The sequence below is a fragment of the Mesoplodon bidens genome (genome assembly GCF_964165515.1).
Source record: "Mesoplodon bidens genome assembly, chromosome: 11".
NCBI classification, from domain to species: domain Eukaryota; kingdom Metazoa; phylum Chordata; class Mammalia; order Artiodactyla; family Ziphiidae; genus Mesoplodon; species Mesoplodon bidens.
In genome coordinates, this window is record NC_138167.1 from 45,790,646 (window position 1) to 45,804,815 (window position 14,170).

Consider the following 14,170-nt stretch of genomic DNA (forward strand, 5'->3'; position numbering starts at 1 on the left):
GAGAGCTGGAGTGAGGGGTGAGGAGGGGAGAATGGGGGAGAAGCACTTGATGTAGTTGTGTGGAATAAACAGTATTTTTTCTTTTGTACTGGTCTGCCTGTTTCTCTTCTACCTCTCAGGGTGATGTGAGGGAATCAGTGTCAGAGACCAGGGGAGGAGCTGGCTTTGCTGTCAGAGTTTGTGGCCTGGAAAATCCCATTGCAAGAGGATGAGGATCAGTGAGTGCCCTGAACTCCTACTTCCCCGCCCAGGCCCTCCAGCCGGGACTCTCCCCATGGGGCGCAGGGTCAAGGGGATGTGCCCTTTCTCCTTCTAGACCACCCCCTGATACCTAGGATCCCACAATTCCCTGCCAAGCCCACTTTCTAGCCCCTCTTCCCTGCGTCCTGATAATAGATTGTGCTGTTGGTGTATATACTCCTGGCCCAAGAGGTGACCAAGAGGCAGCTGTTTGTCAGAAAGCTGGGTGGATGGAGCTTGGCTGTGCAGACTGGATGCCGATACATATACACAAAGCCCTTTGCAATGTGAGGGGGGTGCTGCGAGGGGGAAGAGAAGGCAGGCTGCAGGCTGGGGGCCAGGACTGGGGCACATTCTAGCACAGAACTTCAAGGAGTCTTAGAAGTCCAAATTCAAACCTGGCCTTCCCGGTCATTATGAAGGTATGCTTATCATGATAGGAGGCGAGAACAGTCACAATTAGGTTGATTATGCTTTATAAAAATTTAGGTATATGGTAAGTGCTTTTCCCCAGGCCTGCAAATGTTATGGGCAGGCCTGCCACCTGAGCTCAGGGCTGGGAGAGCATGGCTGTAAAAAGGGTCTCTCCCTCCTAGGAGGAGGGTTCACGCCATGCTCCCCTGCAACCCTCCCTCCTCCCCCCCTCCACCTCCTTGGTACTGGTGAGGTCTGGGCTACATAATCTAAACTGGTGAGAACAAGGCATCACCTTTGATTCCACCCAACCAGCATTCCTGAGCCAGGCACTGAGCTGGGTTCTAGATTATGCTCCACCCCCCTCCCCAACCCAAGGGACAAGAGATGTCTAAGACTCTGACGTCAGGCTTGGGGATCAGAGGAGCTTTACAGCACTCGAAATAACAAGGCCCCAAATGACACAGAAGCCAGCACTTACCTCTGCATAGATCTCACAACCCTAATATTGGCTGTCCACACTAGACTGCAACCCCTCAGGACCGAGGCCAAGGGCACAGAGCAGGTGCTTGATAAATATCAGATAGATGACTGAATGCATTTCTACCCTCCCTTTCAAGGAAACAATAAGAGCTGAGTCCCTGACTTCAAGCTACTGGGAGAAAGCAGGTACAGAGGCTTCAGCATCAGCGCTGCAATGTTTGGACTGTGATGTGTGGGAATGAATGGAATCTGGGCGGCAACTGGCTCTGAATGGAGAGAGGCATCTCCCAACAGCTCCCAGCAGAAGAGTCAGTGGAAGCTGTTACCACTGGCTCAGACCAGTTTGAGTGTGGTTCCTGGCAAACTGGCCCAGGAAAGCTTTAAAGGAAGAGGGCTGGGTTTGTGGAGGGACTGCAGTTTCTATTCCCAAGTCTGGGATGTTCCTCTGGGCTCCAGAACCCAACTCCAATGGGTGTGTGTGCAGGCTTCCCCACACCAAAAAGCATTTCTCAGGCACTAGCAGTGTGTCTGAGAACTCAGTTCAATTCTGACATTACCTACCCAGAGATGGCATCAGATTCCACAGGTAAAGGGCTCAGTCCCAAAAGACTGCCCTATACTTCAGATGCCTTTTCTCTTAACTGCAGGGTCCATCAAGAAAGCCAAACTGGGCCTCAAAGACTTGCTGTCTGGAGTGTAGGAAGATGTGAAGAGTTAAAACTAGATAGTCACACATGAAAAGATGCTCAACATCACTAATTATTAGAGAAATGCAAATTAAAACTACAGTAAGGTATCACCTCACACCGGTCAGAATGGCCATCACCAAAAAATCTACAAACAAGGGCTTCCCTGTTGGCACAGTGGTTAAGAATCCGCCTGCCGATGCAGGGGACACGGGTTTGTGCCCTGGTCTGGGAAGATCCCACATGCCGCGGAGTGGCTGGGCCCGTGAGCCATGGCCGCTGAGCCTGCGCGTCCAGAGCCTGTGCTCCGCAACGGGAGAGGCCACAACAGTGAGAGGCCCGCATACCGCAAAAGAAAAAAAAAAATAGAGATGTGGTACATATATACAATGGAATATTACTCAGCCATAAAAAAGAACAAAATAATGCCATTTGCAGCAACATGGAGGGACCTAGAGATTGTCACCCTGAGTGAAGTAAGTCGGACACAGAAAGACAAATATCATATGATATTACTTATATGTGGAATCTAAAAAAAAAAGGGTACAGATGAACTTATTTACAAAACAGAAGTAGAGTCACGGATATAGGAAACAAACTTATGGTTCCCAGGGGATAAGAGGGGGAGAGGGATAAATTGGGAGATTGGGAGTGACATATACACACTGCTATATATAAAATAGACAACTAATAAGAACCTACTGTATAGCACGGGGAACCCTACTCAATACTCTGTAATGGCCTATATAGGAAAAGAACCTAAAAAAAAAAAAAAAGAGTGGATATATGTATATGTATAACTAATTCACTTTGCTGTATACCTGAAACTAACACAACATTGTAAATCAACTATACTCCAATAACAATTAAAACAAACAAACAAAAAAAACAACTAGATAGTCCTAAAAAAAGCCTGCCTGGATAATGGTCTCTTCCTGTACCTGGAGGAAAATGCCCAGTGATTGACTTGGGGACCCAGCAACAGTGGCTGACTTTCTTAAATGAATGAGAAAGAAAATCTAGGGAATGGATAGGTACTGATCCTCCAGGGAGCTTGAGCCCTCAAGCCTCTGAGAGAATTGATTAATCTTAAGAGGTAGGCAGGACAAGTGCTAGGGTTCCCTTTTTGTCAATCATAATAATAGCTAACCCTGACTGATCACTGACTGTGTGCTAGACCCTCTTCTAAGCACTTAACATGCATTAGCACCATAATTAGCACCATAATTCTATAAAGTAAGAACTATTATTATACCCATTTTACAGATAAAAAATTGAGGCACAGAGAAGATGAGAAACCAAGTCAGGGTTGTTTTGTTTGTGAGCAGCAGAACCAGGTCTTAAAACCAAGATGTGCTATCTCTAAAGCCTGTGTGCCTAACTTTACATCATACAAGATGGGACCTGGGGGTGCTCTCTGTCCTGATCTTTTGGGTAGGATTTCCACGTTTCCACCCACCAGGGTAGGTCCTGCTATGTTCCATCTAAACAGTGTCTAGTTTCAGGACCTAACCTAGGGAAATGAACCCTTTACCATGATCCCAATGGTCCAGAATACTGAATTTGGAGCTCTGTGCCACAGGTGCTCTGGTTAATTAGCCATATTTATTATGTCTAATAGGAACCACGATTTTTGTTGTGGGATGAATTTATAGGTACAAAATTTTGATTTCTTGATAGATGTTGCTGGATTTCCAGGGGAACACCTGGTGATTTTTCTTGGAGGCAGAGCCCCCAGGGCTGCCCCTGGAATTCCTGTTTCCAGCCCCTGCACTCCAATTTCAAGAGTAGTTACAATGGGGAAGGGAGAGGAGGGAAAAAGTCAACCCCCCCACAGTCACAGAATTCCAGGGGTAAACACTCTGCCTAAGGTCTTCTCCCCTCAGGGGGACCCGGGCCCAAGGATCTAAATCTCAAGGCTGATCTGTATTTCAGTTGGTAGAGGCCAAGCCTTAGGAGTCACTTTTCATTTCACCTCTGTTTGTTTTAGAATTAATAAATGGCAAGGAGGACCTTTGTGAAATCTTCGTTTCGGTTCAGAATGAAAACTTAGGCTCAAACCTTGGAAGAAGTACATGTGTATCTTTTTTTAATATGTAAAATTTTAAATTTTCTTTACTTCTGGCTGCGTTGGGGCTTCGTTGCTGCACACGGGCTTTCTCTAGTTGCGGTGCGTGGACTTATTGCGGCGGCTTCTCTTGTTGCAGAGCACGGGGTCTAGGCGTGCGGGCTTCAATAGTTGTGGTGTGCGGGCTCAGTAGTTGTGGCTTGCGGGGTCTAGAGCACAGGCTCAGTAGTTGTGGTGCATGGGCTTAACTGCTCTGTGGCATGTGGGATCTTCCAGGACCAGGGCTTGAACCCGTATCCTTTGCATTGGCAGGCAGATTCTCAACCACTGTGCCATCAGGGAAGCCCCTCATTTCATTCCTTTTAAAAGGAATATATATACATATATATATTTAGGAATATATATATATGTATGTATGTGTGTGTGTATATATATATATATATATATATATATATATATATATTTCCCTAAATGATATATTGCTTAATTTTGCTGGTTTTTGAGCTTTATAAAGTGATGTTACACTGTATGAGCACTTCTTCATTTCCCCCACCATTCTGATTGATTTATTCCTGTGTTTGAGTGTAGCTAAATTCATGTTCACTGCTGTATAATAATCTATTACACTCCAGTTTGTCCTTTCTCTTGTGGGCATACATTTGTTTTGTTCTGTTTTGCTGCTATAAATAGTGCTGCCATACTCATACTCATACAAGTCTCCTGGTATGTATGCACAAGAGTTCTCTAGGGTATATATGTAGAGTGGAGTTGCTGAATCAGAATAATTTTCAGGATAATTTCTAAAGAGGTTGTAGTCTGCTTAATCACTCTGTCCTTTTGAGTCTCAGTTTCCTCATGTTAAAAAATAAAATGAAAACTTTGGGCTTCCCTGGTGGCGCAGTGGTTGAGAGTCCGCCTGCCGATGCAGGGGACGCGGGTTCGTGCCCCGGTCCGGGAGGATCCCACATGCTGCGGAGCGGCTGGGCCCGTGAGCCATGGCCACTGAGCCTGCGCGTCCGGATCTTGTGCTCCGCAACGGGAGAGGCCACAACAGTGAGAGGCCCGCGTACCACACACACACAAAAAATAATAATAATAAAATGAAAACTTTTGGGGCTTCCCTGGTGGCGCAGTGGTTGAGAGTCTGCCTGCCAATGCAGGGGACACGGGTACGTGCCCTGGTCCGGGAGGATCCCACATGCCGCGGAGTGGCTGGGCCCGTGCGCCATGGCCGCTGAGCCTGCGCGTCCGGAGCCTGTGCTCCGCAACGGGAGAGGCCACAACGGTGAGAGGCCCGCGTACCGCAAAAAAAAAAAAGAAAACTTTTATGAGGATTAAATAAATATATATTAGAGAAAAAATATATATATATTAGAGTGCTACTAAAATCATAGCACATCAAACAAGGTAAGCTAACGTTTTTAAACAGGATAATACCAACCCAATCTTAACAGAGAAACAGAAATGGACTAGTGGGAGACTTGAGCTAATATTTACTGAATAAATATTATTTATGTGGCATCTTAGCACTTCATTTAATCCTCACAACAATCTTAGTAGGATGTATTATTTTCATTAATTTATGGATTAATACTGAGGCTCAGGAATGCAAAGATACTTGCCCAACATTATGCATCTAGTGATAGAGTTGTTCAAACAAGGCTTGGGTCGACCTAAGAGGTGTTCAAAAACACTGTGGGGCTTCCCTGTTGGCACAGTGGTTAAGAATCCGCCTGCCAGTGCAGGGGACACGGGTTCGAGCCCTGGTCCGGGAAGATCCCACATGCCGCAGAGCAACTAAGCCCGTGAGCCACAACTACTGAGCCCGTGTGCCCCAACTACTGAAACTTGCGTGCCTAGAGCTCCACAACAAGAGAAGCCACCGCAATGAGAAGCCCGTGCACCACAACAAAGAGTAGCCCTGCTCGCCACAACTAGAGAAAGCCCGGGCGCAGCCACAAAGACCCAACACAGCCAAAAATAAATAAAATAAAATAAATAAATATATTTTAAAAAATAAAAAATAAAAATACTCTGGATTGGGTGGTGCAGTGGTTAAGAATTCGCCTCCCAAAAGACACAGCACAACCAAAAATAAATAAATAAAATTTAAAAAATGGATTATATATATATATATATATTTTAATGGATTATATTAAAAAAATACTCTGGATTGTTTATAAAGGCTTGTTTATAAAGGATCTTGGTTATGACATCTCTCTTCTGGTCTCTGAGCCCAAGACCCATTCCTTTACCCACAAACACATGTTTTGAGATAAAACTGGCTCAAGGAAAGAAAAAAATGGCTTGAAGAGATATTAAATGTCTTGGGAATGAATCAAGACTTGGATGCCAAGCTTATTAAGGTAAGAAGATGGATAAGTCAGAGCCCTCAAAGAGAGGACTCTGGCTGAAACTGGGGGCATGCTGTCAACTTCATGTTAACCTCTTTTAAAAAAAAAAAAAGTCCTACTGAATGCAGGAACTATATACCAAGAGATATTTAGAACACAAGCCTGAAAAATATGTATTCTCTTTTCTTTAGGAGGTCATAATCTAGTGAAAAAGGCAGCTATCTATTTGTATCTATCTACCTATCTCAAGACACTGTAAAAATTAAATAATGGAATCCAGCAATGAACCAATACTTTCTCATATAGGCAATGTCTTGTAGTGAAAATTATCAGGGTTTGTAATCAGCTCTGAGGTTGGCACCCCAATTTAGCTCTGGCTAACTTAAGCCCTTAGCCTCCTCTCCTTATTGGTAAAATGAAGGTCATTAATACTTATCTTTGTAATTGTAAACCTAGTTACGATTGTTTTGAGTATTACTGATAATGTAATAAAGTTCCTTGTATATAGTTGATGATGAATAAACAATGGACATTATTATTTTAACCTCAAAGGAGGAAGATGGAGCACGTGTGGTTATCCCCACTTTTTAAATATGAGAAAGCTAAATCTCGGTGTGATTAAACTATTATTCTGGTCACCAAGCTAGTAAATGACGCCAGCACAAATCCTGATCTTCAGACCACCACCTTTTTTTTTTTTTTTTTTTTTTGCGGTACGCGGGCCTCTCACTGTTGTGGCCTCTCCCGTTGCGGAGCACAGGCTCCGGACGCGCAGGCTCAGCGGCCATGGCTCAGGGGCCCAGCCGCTTTGCGGTATGTGGGATCCTCCCCGACCGGGGCACGAACCCGCATCCCCTGCATTGGCAGGCGGACACTCAACCACTGCGCCACCAGGAAAGCCCCAGACCTCCACCTTTTAAAAGCTACGACACTTTCACCTATCTCATCCTTTCCTGTTGAAAAGCATTAAGAGAGAATGAGGAAGATAAAAAGACTATCCAGGGAAGTGGGACTTAAGCAGTCTTGACCCCGTAAGAGGTGAGTTTAATGAGACAGTATTCCAGGAGCAAACAAACGCGTGTTAGGAGCGTTTAGGTAAGTCGGCCAGGGTGTGGGTGTGCGTTCAATAAAACTAGAGCGAAAGCTCCACCCACGCCTTAGGGTGCTGACTCGCTTACTTAACGGACGCCAGAACTCAGGTAGCCCCAAGGAGAGACGTTTGAACCGAGCCACCTGACGCACGCCGTTTCCTCTGCCAGATCCTCCAGCCCATCTCCTGCGGGCAGAGAGCCGTGGCGTAGCTAGCCTATCATCACTGCCGAGGCCGGCGAAGTCGCTTCTTCATTGGCTAGCGTCAGGGTGATTCACGTTCTCCGGACCGGCGAAGAAAGAGGGCGCCATGATTGGTTGGCGCTGGGCCGGTGGGCGGTGGAGGAGCTTGGCGAGTCTGGGATTCAAGCCGGTGCTGGGCTTTCTCCACCCATGCTTTGAGGCCGTGGGGGGCTGCAGAGGGCTGGGAGTCGACTCAGCGGAAACCTGGATTTGGTTCTAAGAGCCGTGGGATTGAGAAGGGGTGACCGGAAGTGATCCTGGGACTGACCGGAAGCGAGGCCTGGAGGGGAAAGGGAGACTGGTTCCCGGGAGGGAGGGGGGTTTCCCGCAGAAAGGGGCGGGGGAAAAGGTGCAAAAGCGGCGTGGGCGCGCAGGGTAGGTAGCGGGTCGCTGCTGCTGGTCTGTTTAGAAGGCAGCGAGTGACCACCACGAGTTCAAGGGGAGAGCCCAAAGAGTGGGAGTGCGAGGAGTCCAGGGTTGCCTTTGGGCAGTCTGGAAGAGTGAAGCCAAAGGACCCTCGCGCGGCTCCAGAGAGCTGGGCGGGGGTGGAGGTGGGGGTGGGGGTGGGGATTTTGGAAGTCAGGGCAGCCAAGAGCGAGGAGACAAGGGTGCGGGAGATTAGTTGTGTGGGCAGTGCGGGTGGGACTTGAGGGCGGCTGGTGAGTACTGCGGGGGAGACCTTGGTTTGGAGTTTTCTACAGTCTTGCAGTCTTGCCCCCGTTGGGTAGAATCACACTGCTCGCCTTTGTACAAGAAACGGTGTCTCCTGAGGCAAGGAAGGAGCCAGGATGGCCTGGGCTCTGAAGCTGCCTCTGGCCGATGAGGTGATTGAATCCGGGCTGGTGCAGGACTTTGATGCTAGTCTATCCGGGATCGGCCAGGAACTGGGTGCTGGTGCCTATAGCATGAGGTGAGTGAGATTTTCCCAGACCCTGCACCTTCTGCATAACAAAGGCAGGATAGAGAATAAGGGGGAAAAAGAGAGAGAGAGGTGTATAGAGTTAGAGAAACTCTCAGTGGTTAGAGAAAACGAACTTGTTTCTTTTGTTGTTTTGAGTAGTGAGTATTGCGGTAGAAAGGGAAAAAGAGGTTACAGGCAGTGTCAAGAAGAATAGCCCTTGATTAGCAACCAGATGAATGTTGAGAGGCTTTTGTGCCAGTGTGGGTGACTTGGAGACTGTTGGTGTGTGCGCACGTGTGGATAGGTTGCACTGGACTTGTGGGAAGAAGAGGCCACATTGAACATGTGAGAGATGTTTAGGGAGTTGGGGCTTAATGATGAATGTTGGTTGACTGCTTATTGGGAGGAAATGTGAAACCTTTAATGAAGAAGTCCACACATCTGTATCTTAACCTGCTTTCAGGCTTTACTCAATTCTAGGGTTTCTGACTTTTGAAACATAAGCTGTGGAATGAAAAAGTGTCAAAAAGAACTCTTAGATGTTTCTAGACCTTCATGTATCAAGCCAAATGTTGATAAGAAATTAAAATCTCCTTTGAAAGCAACATAACCTCCCATGTAATATATTTGCATACGTTAGCTACTTCATTCCCCCAATATAGTTTGTTTCATTTACAAGATGTGTAAGAGCCATGTCTGGAAATGTTGAAACATCTGCTTCTTAATGTTTGATGGAATATAATTGGGTTTCCAGATGCATTGTAAGGCTTCATCTGAATGAGTCAAAGAGACTTTAGAATTTAGCACTTTAGTTAGGTTTATGAGTTGATAGTGGGAGGATCCTTTTATGGGGAAAATGGACAAATTTTGCATTTTGTTAGTGAGCTCCTTTGAGAGTTATAAAAGTGAACTTCCTTTCTTTAACTCTGCTAAGTCAAAGTGGAATTTCCTCACTGAAGTAAAATTATGAATTAGAACTTAATACTTTATCTTCAGGAATCTTTGCTTACAGTTAAAATAATAAAGGTTATCCTTGAATGCATATTTTAGTGATTTTCAGGGAAATTTGAGTTCTATCATGCAGTGCTCTTAGCCTTGAGAAATTTAACTCTAATTTTGTCTGTCCTTGTTTACATAAGTCTTACCATAAAAACAGAGGTTAACTTGGTCTGAAAGTAAATGTCCTGACCCTGAGCTTGCACGTCAGTATGTGACATAATAGTTGACAATTTATGCTGTTGTTCATGTAAAGATTACTACTGCAAAAAGTTTAGTTTTGTCTAGGTTATCAGAGTTAAGAATGGAGATAATTAAATGTAACAGTACTTGTCATAAAAATAGTCTGACATCAACAGACACTTGGGTATCAACTATGTGCTCTCTCTGCCATGCAACTTTACATTTATGAGTGCTTTCCTATTCATATCCTGAGTGGTCCTCACAAGTATTAATAGAATGGCTTGCATATTTACACATTTGGAATTTTTTTCCAAGATCAAATCAACAAGAGTTTTCAAACATCACTTTATGTTTTCTCAACAGCGCAATGTGCAAAAATTTTTTTCTTTTTTTTTCTTTGCTCCCTCTCACCTTGCTCTTTTTCATGCAGTTGACTGCTGTCGTGATTCTCTTGTCTCTTACACACATTTAATCATTTGCATTAATTTGTGTTAATTAGATATTAAGTTAATTCTCAAACTTTAGTGTTTATGAGAGTCATCTGGAAACTTATAAAAAATAGTTTACAGCGTCCCATCTTTCGTGATTGTCTGGGGCACAGACCAGAAATCTAATTTTTTTAAAAAATAAATTATTTTATTTTTGGCTGCATTGGGTCTTCGTTGCTGCACGTGGGCTTTCTCTAGTTGTGGCGAGCGGGGGCCACTCTCTTCATTGCGGTGTGCAGGCTTCTCATTGCGGTGGCTTCTCTTGTTGTGGAGAGTGGGCTCTAGGTGCATGGACTTCAGGAGTTGTGGTTCGCGGGCTCAGTAGTTCTGGCTTGAGGGCTCTAGAGCGCAGGCTCAGTAGTTGTGGCGCACGGGCTTAGTTGTTTCACGGCAAGTAGGATCTTCCCGGACCAGGACTCAAACCCACGTCCCTTGCACTGGCAGGCGGATTCCCAGCGACTGCACCACAAGGGAACGCCTGATTTTTTAAAAACAAGTTCTTAGATGATTTTGATGCACATAGTCCAAGGACCACATTTTGAGAAACACTGATTGGAGGAGTTTTTTTTTTTGTTGTTGTTGTTGTTTTGTTTTTGCGGTATGTGGGCCTCTCACTGCTGTGGCCTCTCCCGTTGCGGAGCACAGCCTCCGGACACGCAGGCTCAGCGGTCATGGCTCATGGGCCCAGCCGCTCCGCGGCATGTGGGATCTTCCCGGACCGGGGCACGAACCCGTGTCCCCTGCATCGGCAGGAGGACTCTCAACCACTGCGCCACCAGGGAAGCCCCTGGAGGAGTTTTTATACTCAAAGACAATGATTCTTTGCTCTCCCTGGTTCTTTTTTTAACTAAACCTGTGATTACTTTTCCTAAACCTTTTTTAGGGAAAATTTTCTCTTTGTGACAGCAATTTGTTTTGTAAAATATTTTCCCTAGCATATTTGTTTTACCTTGATTTGCTTACTTCTACTGCATCTTATAATGGTTTTGCTTCACATCTATTGGTTTATATTTTATAAAAATTAATCTTAGCTAGATTTCTGTTTTTGATTCTTGATCTGCCATTGCATTCAGTGATTGTATTCTTTTCATAAGTGGTCCTTTAATAGTCTCCTTACTTTTTTCCTTACGTTTTAATACATGGCACAGACTTTATATTTAAAATAAAGGAAATTCCATGAAAACATGCTGAGTGAAAGAAGCCAGTCACAAAAGACTACATATGATTCTATTTCTTAGAAGTGTACAAAATAGGCAAATCTATAGAGACAGAAAGTAGATTAGTGGTTGACTGTAGGAGAGGAGGGAATGGGGAGTGACTGCTAATAGGTACTGGGGTTTTCTTTTGGTGGGGGCTGATAAAAATGTTTTAAAATTGTGATGATTGCATAACTCTGTGACTACAGTAAAGACAATTAAATTGTACACTTTAAATGGGTGAATTGTATGGTATATAAATTGTATCTCAATAAAGCTATCATTAAAAGAGTAAACATTAAAATTTTCTTAAAACTTTTTTCTTTCATTTTTTTAAGGTTGAGGTGGAATTCATATTACATAAAGTTAACCATTTTAAAGTGAACAACTCAGTGGCATTTAGTATGTTCATAATGTTGCACAACCACCACCTCTGTCTAGCTCCAAAACATTTTCATCACCCCAAAAGAAAGCCCTATACCCGTTAAACAATTGCTCCCCATTTCTCCCTCCCTTCTCTCCTTGGTGCCCACTAATATGCGTTCTGTCTCTATGCATTTACCTATTCTGGATTTCACATAAATGGAATCATATAACGTGTGACTTTTTGTGTCTGGCTTCTTTCACCGAGCATAATGTTTCCAGGGTTCATTCGTGTTGTAGCATGTATCAATACTTCAGTAATTTGTTCATTTTTATGGCTGAATAATATGCCATCGTATGTATATATCACAATTTGTTTAACCATTCATCCACTGATGGATGACTATTACAAATAATACTAACATAGCACTGTGCTTATAAAGAAGATGTTTATAAACATTTGTGTTCAAGTTTCTGTGTAGACATTTTTTTTTTTTTTTTTTTTTTTTTGCGGTACGCGGGCCTCTCACTGTTGTGGCCTCTCCCGTTGTGGAGCACAGGCTCCAGACGCGCAGGCTCAGCGGCCATGGCTCACGGGCCCAGCCGCTCCGCGGCATGTGGGATCTTCCCGGACTGGGGCACGAACCAGCATCCGCTGCATCAGCAGGCGGACTCTCAACCACTGTGCCACCAGGGAAGCCCTCTGTGTAGACATTTTTTAATTGAAGTATAATTGATGCATAGCATTATATTAATTTCAGGTGTACAACATAATGATTCCACGTTTGTATATGTTGCGAAATGATCACCACAATAAGTCTAGTTAACATTCATTACCATACATAGTTACAAAATTTTTTTTCTTACCATGTGAACTTTTAAGGTTTAGTCTCTTAGCAGCTTTAAAATATGCAATACAATATTGTTAACTATATTCACCATGCTGTACTAGACGTATGTTTTCATTTCTTTTGGGTATATACCTAGGATTGGAATTTTTGAGCCATGTGGTAATGCTACACTTAACTTTTTTTATTTTATGTAACTTAAAGAGTTTTGTTTTTTTGTTTGTTTGTTTGTTTTTAAAGAGCAGTTTTAGGATCATAGCAATATTGAAAGGAAGGTATAGAAATTTCCCATATACCCCCAGCCTCTACATACGCATAGCCTCCCCTATTATCAACATCTTCCACCAGAGTGGTACACACTCTGTACCTACATTGGTGAACCTACATTGGCACAGCATAATCACCCAAAATCCATAGTTTATCTTAGGGTTCACTCTTGGTATTGAATGTTCTGTAGGTTTGGACAAATATATGATGACATGTATCCATCAATGCAGTATCATCCAAAGTATTTTCACTGCCCTAAAAATCCTCTGTGCTCTGCTGACTCATTCACCCACCACTACCCCAACTCCTTGCTACCATTGATCTTTTTATTGTCTCCATAGTTTTGCCTTTCTGAATTGTCATATAACTGAAATCATACAGTAGGTAGCCCTTTTCATATCGGCTTCTTTCACTTAGTAATATGCATTTGATGTTCCTCCATGTCTTTTTCATGGCTTGATAGCTCATTTCTTTTTTTTTTTTTAGCACTGAATAATATATCATTGTCTGTATGTATCAGAGTTTATTTATCCATTCACCACTGAAGGACATCTTTTTTTCTTTTAATAAATTTCTTTTTTTATTTTTGGCTGCATCAGGTCTTCGTTGCTGTGTGCGGGCTTCCTCTAGTTGCGGCGAGTGGAGGCTACTCTTCGTTGCAGTGTGCGGGCTTCTCATTGCAGTGGCTTCTCTTGTTGTGGAGCATGGGCTCTAGGAGCATGGGCTTCAGTTGTTGTGGCGCACGGGCTTAGTTGCTCCGTGGCATGTGGGATCTTCCTGGACCAGGGCTTGAAGCCATGTCCCCTGCATTGGCAGGTGGATTCTTAACCACTGCACCACCAGGGAAACCCTGAAGGACATCTTGGTTGCTTCCAAGTTTTGGCATTATAAATAAAGCTGTTATAAACATCTCTGTGCAGATTTTTGTGTGCAGATAGTTTTCATCTTCTTTGGGTAAATACCAAGAAATGGCATTGCTGGATTATATGGTATGAGTATGTTTAGTTTTGTAAAAAACTGCCAAACTGTCCTCCAAAGTGGCTGTACCATATTGCATTCCTACCAGCAATGAGTGAGAGTTCCTGTGTTACTCCACATCTTGTCAGGATGTGGTGGTGTCACTGTTCTGGATTTTGGCCATTGTAAAAGTTGCGTAGTGTACGCTTAACTTTTTCAAGAACTGCCAAGCAGTTTTGCACAGCAGCTGAACCGTGTTACATTCTCACCAGCAACGTACAAGGGTTCATACCTCTCTACCTCCTTACCAACATTTGTTGTTTTCTGTTTTTTATTAAAGTCATCCTAGTGAGTGTGAAGTCTTATCTGTTATTATTTGTTCTACATTTCCTTG

At 43.8% G+C, this 14,170-nt stretch overlaps 1 protein-coding gene across 3 annotated transcripts in view; it reads left to right on the top strand.

Annotated features, from left to right (window-relative positions):
- Positions 1-7,612: 7,612 nt before the first annotated feature.
- The window catches only part of TFCP2 (transcription factor CP2), a 51,636-nt gene continuing 45,078 nt past the window's right edge, over positions 7,613-14,170 (top strand). For 2 of the 3 annotated variants that reach the window (XM_081248245.1, XM_081248246.1), the window contains exon 1: positions 7,613-8,487. In XM_081248245.1, the coding sequence (XP_081104371.1) occupies positions 8,366-8,487 (122 nt within the window). In that variant the 5' untranslated portion in view covers positions 7,613-8,365. The remainder of the gene's footprint in view (positions 8,488-14,170) is intronic. The other variant, XM_081248244.1, reaches the window with a different exon arrangement.